Here is a 15,214-nt window from a genome sequence, read left to right as displayed (position 1 = left end):
CAGATTTAACCAATGGGATGTTTTTGTTTGGTGAACCTGGTCACAATATATTTTCCCCATGGATCTCGTGTTCCATAAGTGCAATAAAGTTAGATAACAGCACAAACTTGCAGTGGCAGTGCGAGGGAAACCTGTGGGTAGGAAGATCTCATACTCCCCAAAAATTACCATCAAATGTTAAAACTTTATGTTAAAGTTTTCCTCCTTCGAACCACGGTTTCAGAGAACTTTTCGGCGTGCGTCTAGCCCACGGCCACGTGTGACACTCACACGTGCACAAATTCGGCCACAAATGGTTGGGTGACCTCAAGGTCAAATGGGTAAAGTGGTAAAAACAAACAAAAGCCAGCTCATATACACGCACTAGACACAAAAATTGAGCGGAGGGTACAAATAGGATCGCAATAAACGGGGGAATTTCAGATGTCAACGTAATGGATAATACAATCGTTGCAAGATTTTCAGATCGTTAAAAAACGCCGACTTATTCCAGTTGCTCATCTTTGGTGAAAATAGAGCGAATTTTTATTAAGAAGGTACCAAAAGACTATGCTTATCCACCACTATTAAGGACTACGAACCCTTATCAGCGTAGCTGGCGTTTGTAATCGCTTCCTTCCAAAAAGAATAAAGGTGGACTTCGTCGAGCGACTGACGGAACACTAGGCAGAGAAGTTTTGCCACTGTGACCGATGTAGCTTTCAAGATCCATGGATAGACCTCGTATGGTCGTAACCTTCTGAGGGGTTTGTATGGCGAACATCCTTCTCCATGAAGAAAAATTTAGTTAGCGGCCGTTTGTTGTTTTGTCTTGACAAGGTTGGATGTGAACGGTGCACTATGGCAAAATATGGGCCTCTATATTGTTATCTCTATGCTCCAGAAACCACTATCGTTCACCACAGTGTTCCCCGTTTCTGTCCCCCAAAGAGAAGGCGGCCGACTTATTTTTTGGCGGCGTTCCTTTTGATTAAATGGTACATTTTTGTTTTTCAGGCGGTTTCTAGTATCGCGGCTGGTTTTCCTCAGTTTCACTGGTGAAATTCCAATTTACAGCAGCTCCGAAGTTTACGAAATGCCAGTTCATCTTCTCTGTCTCCTGTAGTTACCTTTTGGAATAATAGCAAAGACCACGTTTACGAACGTTTTCGAATGTTTGCTGGTGTCCATTTGTCCGTTCGACTGCGCGCTGGCTTCTGTAGGGCGAACACCTCATCAGCCTCCAGGCAATGGTCTTGAATATTACCTCCATGCAAGCAGGTCCCAGTTTAACTTGGCCAAGTAAGGTACGATTTTCAAAGTCTGCATGGCGAAAGTTATAAATCCACGTTTGAGGGTCTCAGTTTCTGTCCCAGTACCAGAGAAATCCAAGGGTCAGAAAATGCTCCACCACTATCACAGTGAAATAGTTTTCTTTCTTGAGGAAAGGATTTTAGCGACCTAGAAATCGCCAATAAAAGGCCCCTGTTGGTAGGCTTAATTCTTTCTAAGCACAAGAAATACACTACAATGAGTACGCGCCCCCAGTGCTGAATTTTACGCGAAATCTTCATAGTTTTGCTCGCAATGATTACGATTTACTCATATCCCATTACAAGCTGCCATACGGATATTCAGGGGACCCACAGGGTGAAGCGTGGTTTTAATCTCGTGGGAACATAGTTCGCCATTTCCAAACTAACCAGAGAAAAAATTAACGGTACCGCCTCAAACATTTCTGTCGAATATACATTCAAACGGTATGACAAGGAAACTGTGGGTGTGCTCATTTCGGTAAGCAAAAAAGTCAATAAACGGTAGGAGCTTAGGGGTAAACCGACGGGGCCAGTACAGTTTGACCACTTTTTTCGACTAAGGGCACAATGTGCTTTCCTTGGTCCACTCCAGCAACAAGCATCCTTGGTCAGTGTCTTATCTGGGTTCATGGGCCCAGTATGAATTTGGCCTCAGTAGCTGGTAGGTGAGTGGCTCAAGCGGAGTTCATAAGGTGCTCACCCAACGGGACCGCTTTATTTCTCCCGGCATCAGCTTTTGGGTATTATCTGCACACGACCTTTGTCAGACTGTGCAGTGCACCCCTTTTTTGGATCCAGTAAGGCAGTCCAGGCCTATTTGGTCGCCGACTACCAACATGGTGTCCATAAACTAGAGAGGCTGGAGGATCTAGTGACAAAATCAGTCGGCTGCTTGGCGTATGGATTTATTTGATACGAAAATGGGTGATCACAGGATTGTCATATGATAGCTTACGAACAGCTATGGTTCATGTGGCGTCTCATAAAGGGACCACCAGTAGAACCTGTTAAGATGGTTACCGCTAAGGTAGACTCACCTTTCAGTGGGTCAAGAAATTCTTTAGCTTTACGTAGCAGCCAATGTCTTTACAGTTGCATACCTTATTTGCGTTCCACCTCGTACTGTTTGTTAGGTCTTACCTGTAATAAAATTACCGCAAAAGAAGCCATGAACATGAGGTGCCCACAGAGGCCTGGATGTCCAATTCACTCACAATAGCTTCCCGTGGAAACATCTGGACAGTCACAAGCCAGACTGCATGAAAATGATGTTGGCTGACTGGCCACTTGTTTGTCTCACTCACAGTGAAGAGTGACCCTTTCAACGCCAGAATCCGCTCTCATCTCGAACTCATGTGTGTGGATGTAATGTTCAGCGGACTTCTAAACTAGAAGTTTTTAACATTTAATTATTTTTCCACACTTGAGTTGTCGGAATCCCCTATCTGTATTTTGCTTCTGAAGATACATTAAACGACAACCAGTCGAAAGGCAAAGTTATTAGTGTCCACCAGAGTACGTCCAGTCGGATTTGCTTGCAGAACGCTTTCATACATAAACTGAACTAAAATGGTATCCTCAGACACAGAAGAGCGCTCGAGGACAGCGAAATCCACTCTACATTGGCTGTCATGGCCTAAAAGCGTATCACTGAGGAACAGAAGAGTAAAAGTCCCGAGTTCACTTTCTTGACAACATACTTACATGTATGGTCGATAACCACTTCACGTTAGTAGGACAGCTTTTCGTGGAGTTGTTTCGACTGAGCTAAGCGTTCTTCACTTTTAATACAGGTATAGCTCACAAGATCGTTTGAACTGAGTTATCACTCACACAGCTAGATTCACAATATCTTCATCAGGAAATTGGACCGAAAGACGTTGAGCTCACACTCTACGGCACATATTATGATTTTCCGCGTAACACCAGCTACGAAAGCGCCAACGCTTCACGACCGTCACGAAGAAACTGGACCTTACCGTGGTGCGGCGGTTTGTGTACCTCGGTGACCCATTGAACTATACTGGGTAGTTTTCGCACGATGCTCACACAGTCTCTCATACCAGGTTGGTCCATGGGTAGAGGTCTGACGAACACAGTCTCCTGGCCCTCCAGGTTGGAAAATGTATTGCGACGTGTTCCGTAAAAAATAGTAATGTACTTGCATTTCCAGCTGAACACCACTGCCTTGCTGCTAGACTTTTGAGCCAAAGGCCTTGGTTGAGGACCCTAATCGTACTCCGTGTCTAGGTGTGGGCGTATCCCAGCCCTCGTACAACCATGACATACACAACGTTTCACGGGAAGCTCAGAAGCGAAGCCCCGTAGGTAGTTTCAGAAATGCGGGTCGGATGTAACCATCAGAACCAAACGTGGTGGTTCCCCATAATCAGGCAGATAACAAATTATAACTACTCCCTGGTTTCCGAAGTGCTCCTCTTCAACTGTAGGGCAGTGGGAACAAAACGTACCAAAATCTTCTGAGTCTATTATGAGGATTTATCAGTTCGCCTTTCTATGCAGTGATAGACTTGACGAAACCGGGACAACATGGCCTGTTTGGAAGTTCCTATTCAGTACTGTTAAAGGTAATACATAACCAGTGGAAGAAATTTATTTAGAAAAGACTTCCATCAAGAACTGAAAATAGCAATCCCAAAAGGCACTTCCTGCTATGAGAGGGGAGTATAAGCCATGTACATAGACGTCCGGATCATCGTCTCCTTCGTGCATAAAAACTTTACCAGGTAAGATGCGACCCAAATAAGCTAACACCTACTGTTCGAACGAAAGGTTTGCTGGTTTCGAGTACATCGGAATCGTTTCCGTAGATGAAGTCATAGATGGCACTTGAAACAAAACAGAAAGTAAGGGCTTGAAATCATTCAGCTGCAACACCCTTTCGGTGCCTAGCTGCCATGCCACATGAAGGAAGCACGAAGGCTGGGATACTGCCAGGTTGCCCAAGCCTAGACAGGGGAATTCGAGAGGCAGAGGTCCGACTTGAATCACGGATATTCCGGTCAGTGAATTCGCGCTCTAGCCACCGAAGCATCCCGCCCCCTGCTTGGACTTTGTGACATCATTCGAAGGAACATCCTTTGGTATTGATCAGTAGGAGAAAAATGCTGGTGATCGGTAGGATGGCTTGGTCCGATGTAGACATTGGCCACCAGCATTCCTAGAATATCGACATTATGTCGAGAGATGTGCATACTAACAAAATAAACGCGAAATCCATCAGACTAAGGGAAACTAACAGAAAACGAGTTTCTAATCCACAAAGCAAACCGGACCGGTGTGAAAGCACGAAACGGCGCTGAGAAATGTCATGAATATTGAGAACGAAAAATGATGCCCCTTGGGTCGCAGGTGCGCAGGCCGCTGAAAAATAAGTTCGCGTAACCGTGTAAAAAGTTTCGCCTGCAATCAAACTTTTACTTGAGATCGAACAGCTATCTCCTGAGACAGGACTGCTTGGCTCTTGACTAAAACAGCTGTATTATCGAGCATCTTTCAGTGGCCATTCAACCGAGCTTCGTCCAACTGGAAGAAAACAAGCGAACAGTCAAAACAAAAATATACTACAAAGGGAGCAGTGTACAAGGGATTTTTTCCAGCTCAATCACATAAGGTCCTGACCCGAGTTTCCAGCTGTAACAAACAGGAAAGGATGCTATCCCGAATGGTTGCCCGTGTGCCTTCGTCGGCAGTCAGGATGTGACTGCTATGGTCCGCGAGTTGAATAACTGTGTTCGGGTTTGGCTGAAAGCGGAACACGGATACAAAGAGCCTGAGCAGGGCGTACACACGGCAGCGTGTTTTCAACACAAAGAAGGGAAAAATTATGCATAAAAACTGATCTAAGATGTCCCTATACAAAAAAGACAACAGATTAGAGAGGCAAGTACATACTTTGATAGATGTCTAATTCCACCAACCAACAGGTGGAACAAGTATCCTAATTGTTTTGGGAAGGGTGTAATGGTTTATCGTCGTGGAAGAATGCATCCCCAGAGGTAGCTGATAGGTTGGAGCTTGAGATGGCTCAGTAGTCAAGGCACTATCTTCCTGACCGGAAAGTCCGTCCTTCGAACCCGACCTCTGCATCTCGATTGCTCCTGTCTAGGGTTGGGCAACCTGTCAGTATATCGGCTCCCATGCTTCTTTCATGTGGAATGGCAGCTAGCCACAGAAAGGGTGCTACAACTGGACAACCGATAAGTTTAGCTGTGAAGCAAATATCCAAGATTGACATTCATTCGAGAAAAAATAATTCTTGCATAGGAGTAAAGTAAATCCTCCGTGCGAAAAGAACTTCACCGAGGAGGTACTGGCAACGGTGCGCAAACTTTTCTAGTACACACGTTTTAGAGGAAGTAAATCCCAGTGACTAAATAGCGGAGACTTTCTAGTTCTATAAATGGCTTGGTTATCTCACAAAGGGGACATCGCAGAAGAAATGTGCCAAGTTGTCCCCTAGATACCAAAGTTTGAATAAACAGAGCCTCAATTCTCATGAAGCAAAACGTTTCACATATGAAATTCCACGACCCAGATGTAGTGTTGATCAATTCTGAGAGATAATGCCCCCTTTAAGGACACAGTGTTCCAACGGGAAATTCCATATAATAGTACTAACTACCTATCAGTAGGCAACAAACCACTGCGATGCTCTGAAGAATCCGCCAGAGGCTCCTGTAGAATGCAGGTAATCATCGACTTGACCTGTGGCTTCACCGAAGATTAATGGGAACTTACGAAAAGGATATAATCCGCAGACTGTGCGTTCGCGGCGTCTGATTCACAGTGGTCCCGTGTGGGAAAGCGTTGCGCAATATGCGAAACCATCGACTTGTCTGCCAAATAAGCACCTGTCACGCCCCGTTCTGTGAGCTCCTTGATCAGTCGAAACGGTTCGATGCGCGGGATATGGCTGACGAAAACACGATTATCCGATTTGATCGACTGGCCCGAGGATTTCACCTCATCTTCACCGCGGCGTCCAGCCAACGCGGCTGGAATTGGCGGTGTGGAGGGTCGAACAGTTCGATTTGACGAAAACCGTGATGTACCGGAAGACTCTAGTTCTCGTGGGTCATTCAGCCAGTATTTCCCTTGATTGAAAAATGAGAGAAGAGATTTACTGCCGTGAGCACCTAGTACACCACACGGTTGTCAGCCCCAGCGTATTGATAGGTTGCTACGTGTAACACGCTGTGGAACAAAGAAAAACTTTGTGTTCTGATATAAACAAGCGAGAACTAGCCACAAGAGCGAATGAAAGGAGGCAAACGCGGAAAAAGTCGTGAGGCTGAAAAGAAAATTCAGTGTACGCGCCACCGACTGCCGCTTTACAGCGTTCAGTCATAACTAGACCTGCTTTGAGTCACCTATAAAAGGATCACACAACGATCGTATTACCATAATCTGCAGTGGATTATCTTCCGGGACCTCTAACAGGAGTGCTACCGATTTTCAACGTGAGTAAAAATGGGTGTGAACTGTTCACGATCAACTGATTTCAATGGAGATGAAATGCTGTGCATCAGAATCAAAATGTTCAGCTATGGCATCCTTTCTACGCATGGCTGCTGTGCAATCCGAGGGGATAGAAGACACACTAGGACAAGGCCAAGTTGCCAAACCCTAGACGGGAGCAAACGAAAGGTAATTGGTTCAAACTATTGACCTTGAGGTCAGAAGTTTTGCCCCCACCTCTGAGCTATGTCGGGATCGTTTAGCAAGTAAGATATGTAGTGGCCTAGTCACGTGCTGCGCAGAGAAGAATAAGGTGAGAGAGGAAGCGTCTATGATGATTACGCTGAAGGAGACGTGAGGCATGGTTAGCAACAACAAAACCCGTTTCTCTTAGCTAGAAATGGCAGAAAAAACAGTGGTAGTGGAGCAATACGATATTACGAGTTTCCGAAAAGCTGAATAATACAACGCTATTCGCCGCAATCGGGGTACTACACAGGGGCGCTTCTTCATCGACAGCACATTTACATTCAATACCGATGCTCAGCTGCCGCAAAAAATACTTGAAAGTCATATTGTGAGAAAAGCTAGTGTTGGTTACCATCCCTTCAACGTTTATCCTCAACCGCTTTCACAGTCCGGTTACTATCTCATCAATGTTTACCTTCACCACTCACCTAATCTGTTTAACGCGTGCAAACCCACTGTTTCACTCCTGTTCTGATTACGTCATGAAAATTTCGCCCCACGACTAACCGAGATTACTGGAATCTTATCCTAAGACAAACAACGCAAGTGCATCCTCATTCACAACGGAACAACGACAACAGGAGGTCGACGCTCGTCACTTCACACAGCGCCTTGACCAGAGTCAATTCAAACCTATGCGTGACTCACTGTGCAGGAAAAGTCTGGGCTCGATAGCGCTTTGGAGTAAGTGACAAGAAACAGGCCAGATCTCAACACACTCCGTCAAGACTCGCATTCAATTCAACTGCGTCCTACAAACCTCGACTGCATCTACTACAACTTATCAAACGAAGAACTCGATAAGTCTCTCATTCCTTTCATGTATTATTCAGTTGTACTGGTGTCTCTGATAAACACTATACATGACTGTTTATTGTTAGTGTTATTCACCTTCTGATATTATTTCGAGTAAAAGACAATAGCACTAACACTAGTGCTAGCCTCCTACAAGCATCCTGAGTTGTCTACACTACCAAACACACCTGGATGGAAACTGCCAAGAACGCTACTGACCTCAGGTAGCGGCTGTATCTTACAACGTCCCTAAACATGTAAAGAGGAAATCGCGCCGATAACACGCGCCCTTTTCGAAGTCGCTTTCATACCAGTCAGTCAGGTCAAAGGTTGAGAGCCTCCATCCTTGCGCCGCTGAATTAGCTACAGAAAGCAGTCCTGTTCTTGGCGAAAAATTATCTGACATTTGCAGTACTGATATGGACATGAAGATGAGATGTATGTCCATGTGCGTATCGCTATCTGGCTGGAAAGACGTGAGAATTTGCCATGCTTAAAAAGGAGTAAATTTGAACCAGAGGGTCTATGGGCTGTACTCAAAATATACCAAAAGATTATTCCAAAGGAGGAGATTGTGTTTTCTTACCGAGCCAACCGCATGAATTGTAGCATTGTAACAATAAGCAGATACGCTTTAGAAACCAAGCACAACGTTTTGCATTGCCGGACAGTAGTACGGGGTGACTGCAGTTGTATAATCTGCTCCAGATCTCAGCACACAGGTCATCCGCGGTTATGAAATTCCTGTCCATTTTGTCGAACCAGAAAACATTTTAGCGAACATACACTCATTTGCAAACTTTTTTTTTCAGAGACTCACCTGGAACCCAGCTGAATCTCTCGTTTGTGACGTTCTCGAAAAACCAAATTAGTTTGCAAATGAGCGTATATTCACTGATTTCGTGCAATTTGGTTTCAAGTAGAACATAAGGTTGACGGAAACTCGAGGACTGCGCCTACCTGATGAGCCCTAAGAAGGGCGAAATCAGTCGTGAGCTGTCGAGGAGTTTTCAGCAATCTTATGAGTAGTGCATTACAGAAAACATGTTCTTCTGAATCACAGTCCTCGAGCCTTACCAAAATAGGTTTAGCATTTACCGAGAGGGATTATTCAGACTTATGTTGTTGTGCGCTTCCCAAGTGTATCCACTACACCGCAACAACAGTGCATCGTCGGTCCTGTATTCAAGCCTTCGAGCTATGAAATGGCTGACCCCGTTGTTGAACTGAGTCGACCGGGCATGGGAGTTAAGCCAGTATGGCGTATCTTGTTTCCGAACTATCCTTCATGAAGCAGAATGACCAATTCCCTTCGTTTTTATCAACAGTGAAAACCACAGCAAAGGTAATAAACCCTGATTCAAGCGAGTGACGCTAAAATAGACACCACACATATGTGACTGAACAATTTTCCAGGAACGAGAAGGAAGGTTACTGGGACAATTTCGAATTGGAGCTTTTTGTTGTGACATTGATTTAATGTTTTTCGGAGACGAGACTAAACAGCAACGGAGGGTATCTGTGTTGTGCCTTATGCTATGCTATCTTTTGTATTTGTTAACAAAAGACTCCACCGTTCGCGTTTTTTTGAACGAAGAGCATTCCAATAAAACGAGAATGGTCAGTTCTCCACACTTGTCTCTTTAAAGTTGTGTTTCCATGATCTTGGTGTTCATATGATATCTGAAGTCTATCGATATCCAGAAGTATCTGCCAGTCGCACGTTCTCATGGAAATGAACTCCTCATCGAGTAGTACCGGTGTATACGTCCTTGAAAGATACGTCCACCTAGTGTTTCGGGTGATAGAGGAACGAAACTTCCCGGTGGAAGAATCTGTGCATGTAGCAGATCGTTTGTGTTTAGTTTGATGGAGAGTGTGTACCAGCCGTGGTGATCGCTCAGCTATAAGAATAATTGGAACACCTCAGATCACCCGATCACTCGAAACATGATTATGTTCGATTAATAATCTACAGCAAGAATATGGAGGATGAATATACACTCATTTGCAAACTAATTTGGTTTTTCGAGAGACTCACCTGGAACCCAGCTGAATCTCTCGTTTGTGATGTTCTCGAAAAACCAAATTAGTTTGCAAATGAGCGTATATTCACTGATTTCGTGCAATTTGGTTTCAAGTAGAACATAAGGTTGACGGAAACCCGGGGACTGCGCCCGACTGATGAGCCCCAAAAAGGGCGAAACCGGTCATGGGCTATCGACGGATTTTCAGCAACCTTATGAGTAGTACATCACAAAGATATGGAGGAACAGTTTTGTTGTGCCCACGACTCCGATAAAACTGATTAGCCGGCTCTTTAGAAGAGCACAAGACACACAAGACCCCATCTGTCCAACACAAAGCAATGAAATCATGGGACAATCTAAAAGAAATCCGGAGCACATTGTTGAATACAAATACTAGTTTCGATGGATGATCCATTGCAACTTACCATCTCGACTTGTCAACAGACCATCAACAAGGGCCAAACAAGAGTTTTCGACGCTTGACTGAACGACGTTGGTGTCCATTTTATGGAAGCGCTTAATATCTGGCTCCGTACTGTCGGTTGACGGTGCTGAAATGCGTTTGCTGCCACTTGGCAACGTTTGATCATGATCACTTGACAAAATTGTTGTGGAAACATCCGATTTGGCAAGAATTCCTGGTTTGGTTCTAGGGTCAGACTGACCTTTGGTTGTGGTCTTTACAGATTTGGAGTGTGGGTCGGTCACGTGGACTGGTCGTAGATGACGCACCAATTGGGCTGACAGACGCACCGGTTGCATTTGAGAACCGAGGGTCGGCAGGCGTAATTTTTGACCAGCAGCAATGTAATGCGTCGTGAAGTTACAGGAGCTCAAAGATTCAACCTACAATCGAGAGTACAGAGAGAAGGTAAACGAGGACTGGTCATGTTACGAGGATATCAAAAACGAGAGATTCAGCTGGGTTACAGGTGATTCTCCCGTCAAAACCAAATTGATATGCAAATGAGTATATTTGTCTAAAACTCTGCTAAGTCTCTAGCCGACAAACCGTGCATTGAAGTGTACGGTTGCAGCTTTTACGGCTTTATTCACCGAGGCGATAACCCGATCAGCTCATTGACGTCGAATGGTTCTGTCTGGCTTGAATGACAGGGAGTGAGAGCTACGCACTGAGGGCGATAGCTTCGTTGCGAGACAACCATACCTTCCAGGTTTCCTAACCACTGGTTTGTCTCGTTCCGCGGTCCCCATCCGGAACTTGCTAACGTGAATGAGTTGGCTGGTAAGGACCTTCACGCTTCGTTGCCGAGTCATGAACTGACAGCCACTCAGTCCTCTCCATCCACTACAAGGCTGAGCCAAATGGGCTTACGGAGTACGTGGCCTAACCATCATAACCTGTATGACAATCTGGTCTATCGAGGGTTAACTTTACCGAAAATCATCTGATTTAGTTCAGCATTACTAGTCTGAAGTTCTCAACCGATCCCGAAGCAGCAGCCACGTCTCTGATCCATAAATCTGATAGATCGGGTCAGTGCATTGTAAACTCTACCCTTGACAGTACAGCTGATTTTAAGCCGGTGCCCCAAACGCTTCTCCGGTCTTCCTAATCCAGAAAGTGAGTTCGTAGTTCGCCATTCCACCGAGATTTATGCAAAAACCGAACCGTTTAAAAGCTTTACAAAGTACTGCACAATAAAGAAGCCAACTGTGGAGGGCATGCGATTGAGAGAAGTCCATAAACTGCTCAGCAGGATTTCGATGGACAAAACACGAAAAGTGAAGCCCAAAGTAAAACGATTTAGCAATGGTGATTCAGGTGACGGTCAGCAGGGATGAAAGATCCGCTCTACATGCATTCAGGGGTTGTTCCTCAGAACTCTAAATAATATCACATTCTTGGATGTAGGATTGCAATGAATTGTCCCAAGTCACAAGAAAGGAGCAATCTTGCTTCGTCCTTTTAAACTTCTCCTATTGGTTTTGACCCTCAGAGAAGAAGTCCCTTTCCAAAGGAGTTAATTGGCACCGACCGCATCAGCACAGTAATTTTTTATGGGGTTAATAGAACCACGGATGAAGAGAAATGAGTACTACTTAAAGCTTCGTATGACTTAAGCTGACAATTTGGCGCCTAGTAGGTAACTGGCCACTAGCACATTTGTTTATTTATTTAAGTAGAAGCTTCCACAACAGTCACTCAGTTAGGGATTTCAAGTAAGGGAGAGTAGGGTGGATAACTTGCGCGTTCCGTAGGTGGTCTATCCAAGACCACAAGTTAGCGCGTTGAAAGACGCTCAGTTAAATCGAAGTTATAGTTTCACCTCATAGATCGAAAAGAATGTGGGAAAGTGCAAGTATTTCCAAGTAGTACAGAAGGTATATGCAGTGATCGCTGTGGAGACCTGACTCTCTGGACGGGGAACAATAGGTTATCCACGGCTGCTGACAAAATTTCGCTTTCTAAAAAGCTGCCAGAAGGATGAAGGTCGTTCTACTGTCGCTCAAAAGACACTTGACGAAGGCTTCACACTGTACTCTAGAATTCACTCTCCGGTCAACTTGACAGTCAAATCTCCCCTGTCCTCTGACTAAAACATGCGAAGATCTACTAGTTAAATCTACGAACTGAAAGTTGCCTGAAGAAAAGACTAGTGAAAACTGACAAGATTTTTAAGCGCAACTTTCATCAAAGTTCATGGTTTAGCCGATTAGTTGACCCAACCCGTTATTAGGCTCGATGAAATTCCAAAAGGAACTCTAATATGAATGCATTCGCATGAGCCTCTGAGTGATTTCTAATGATCTTTCAAAGGTCACCAAATGGACCAATCACAAGCGGGGCGGGCTGATGACACTGCAGAAAAGCACTGCTATAACAGATTCATCCCTTTTCATCAGTCTTTCAAAAATTCGTATCGCTGACATAGGTTGGGCACTCAGTAGGTCTTTAGCAAGACGCAGGTTGTTATCTAGTGACCATTCTTCCCAAGGTTTATTGACGAGAGGAGCTTGGAGAATGAGTACAGTTTTCTTTATACTATGTAATCGTATGTATTTCACTAGGGTAGGATAAAAAATACAGTGCTGAGGAATAAAAACAGACAAGACGGGGTAAAGCAAACAGTCAGGGACCCTGAGGATGGGGTCTACCATCAGAGCAGTTCGGCGCCTACCAAGACATTTAATTAATTGCCGAACTACTCATGAGTTGGCAACCAGCTGAATTGAAACACTAGTATCAACTGTGCCCTTAGGGGAAGGTAATTGAGACTTTTACGAGGTAGCTTCTTCCTGGATACGGCATACAATACTATACAACAGACAACAAACGATGAGGAGATTGAACTAATTCCTCGTAGAACATAAGTATAAGCATTCTATCCATTCCATCGGTGCGTTGCAATGACGTCGGCCCGACTTGTGATGAAACGTCTGCAGTCACATTGCTCAGCTCAACGAACAAACCAGAGACCATCGAGGGGGGAATTAATTTCGTTTCATGGAAGAATGACCATGGCCCTTAGCAGACATATGGAAATATTTTATTCACAAAGTAATTCGACCCGAATGGACTCTAATATAGAGGTGAATGGGAGAGGCGGGTAATTACCTTGACAAGGTAAAACGGCGGTCGAGAGAGAAAAACTGAAAACAAGGTCGAATGATGGCTTGCCAGCTCAATTGATCTGGCGTACTGTAACCATACTGGGTCTATAGATTACTGACATTAAAAGCGAGACGTACTAGATAGGGTGCCATCTCAGTAGGCAGGCACAAAGTAAGACGAGGCGAGCGGCATCGAGAGAGTAAATGCGGTAATTCCTCTGGGCCGAGACGAGCTTCCATAGGCAACCAAAACACTGTTGCTGTTTCGCTCAAGTCGCAAGTCGGTACACCAGTTGGAGATTGAGAAGTAGAACAAATGGTATCTGAGGATTTATCGGATGAACGCAGGATGTAGGGACTGAGCAGATGCTGGAGACAGCGCGCAGGACCGAGGGTTGTCGGACTGGTTTGTTGGAAGAAAGCAGACAGATATACAAAGGGACAGTGTTGGACGTATAGCTCAAAATCGGTGCAAATGAAGAACTCGTTCAAACAGACAAACAAACCTGTAAATGTAGTCTCCGGATTCAACTAGGATGATTGAATGTCGAGGAGCCGGGGTACCCGCTTGAGCGGTACGTGTTCCAGGCCGTAGGTCACCGTAAGCCAGTGCTCGAATGAGATGGACCACAGATCCAAACCTCAGGCTTGGGTGGCTTGCAAAAATGAGGCACGGAGAACTAGGCCAAATACCTCCTGAAAGACCAGCCTGGCGATCTCGAGCAGAAGGTGTGGCAAGAGCTACAATTGTGCTGGTATCCAGTGTGGCTGCCCCGGGAGCAGCGGTCGTACTGATGGTGGTTGTAGCAGCGCCGGAGGAAAACCAGTCACCGGGGCGTGTGTTTGGTCCCAACACGAGCGGTGACGTGGATATTGCAGGAGAATCACTTCGGGACTGTGGATCACCGAGACCCTTTACGGTTGGTGTGTGGTGCAAGCTTTCCAAAGGCAGTAAGTGTCCAGAACGTAAAAGCTGTAAACACAAAGTGGAGTGATTCATCGAGCAACATTTTCACTTGGACCGGTTAGGTACGACTTTCCGTAAGACATCTAATCGCGTGGAAGGTAAGTGACGTAGACTCCGGGTTGGCGGGTGTGAATTTCTCGCTGAACCACTTTCGTTTTCCGCCGCCATGAGACTTTTTGCCGGATGAAAAACAGAGCCTTCCCCGGTGACCGGGTGTTTTTGGCATGTATGGTATATCCTCCTTCAATCACCTAAACCGGATAAGTTTTTTTCGCTACTCTAGTAATTCTGATTGGTTGTTTCCACGGAGTTTAAAAAACCAAAGTATCTTATTGGAATCATGATCTATCAGTTCCATGGGACGACGCTGACTGTAACCACTGTGTTTGAGAAACCCGACCAGCAGTAACCTGAATGATCATAGTGTTGCTGTGATGAACAACATTTTGGTCCACAGAACACAACTGTTTGCGACTCTCTGTTCACATAGTTCCACATGTGTTCTACGTGTCCGACGTCATTGTCATCAGATGTGGGTTGACTCAATGAGGCTAGTGGTGGTAGTGATAACAGAGCTGCCAATATGATAAGGTTTTTCAGAGATTTGGACTGTGAGTTAGTCATCATCCATTCACTTCTGTTGGGGGGGGGGGGCTATCAGTATTGTCTTTTTCACTGGAAGTTTTCCTCTGGAGGGAGGAGAAACTCGGATACTTGAACTGATTCAGTGAGGCACAAAAATGATGGCGAACGCGCATTGGTGGGTGTCCCAAATATAAACACTACGTTAAAAGAAAGGTTGTACGGTAACTAGTGCAGGA

The 15,214-nt window shown here is 45.1% G+C and overlaps 1 protein-coding gene across 1 annotated transcript; it reads right to left on the bottom strand.

Annotated features, from left to right (window-relative positions):
- Positions 1–3,224: 3,224 nt before the first annotated feature.
- T265_08430 (hypothetical protein) lies at positions 3,225–14,426 on the bottom strand (the record flags this gene model as incomplete). The annotated part of the gene is made up of 7 exons (XM_009174231.1): positions 3,225–3,510; positions 4,075–4,334; positions 4,938–5,060; positions 6,057–6,412; positions 10,276–10,696; positions 13,565–13,829; positions 13,933–14,426. 7 exons carry the CDS (start codon positions 14,424–14,426, stop codon positions 3,225–3,227), a joined length of 2,205 nt encoding a protein of 734 aa, XP_009172495.1.
- Between the last annotated feature and the right edge of the window lie 788 nt (positions 14,427–15,214).

The sequence above is a fragment of the Opisthorchis viverrini genome, assembly GCF_000715545.1.
Source record: "Opisthorchis viverrini unplaced genomic scaffold opera_v5_219, whole genome shotgun sequence".
Taxonomy (NCBI): domain Eukaryota; kingdom Metazoa; phylum Platyhelminthes; class Trematoda; order Opisthorchiida; family Opisthorchiidae; genus Opisthorchis; species Opisthorchis viverrini.
Note: the sequence above shows the minus strand (reverse complement) of the source record. Positions and strands in the feature narration are given on the sequence as shown.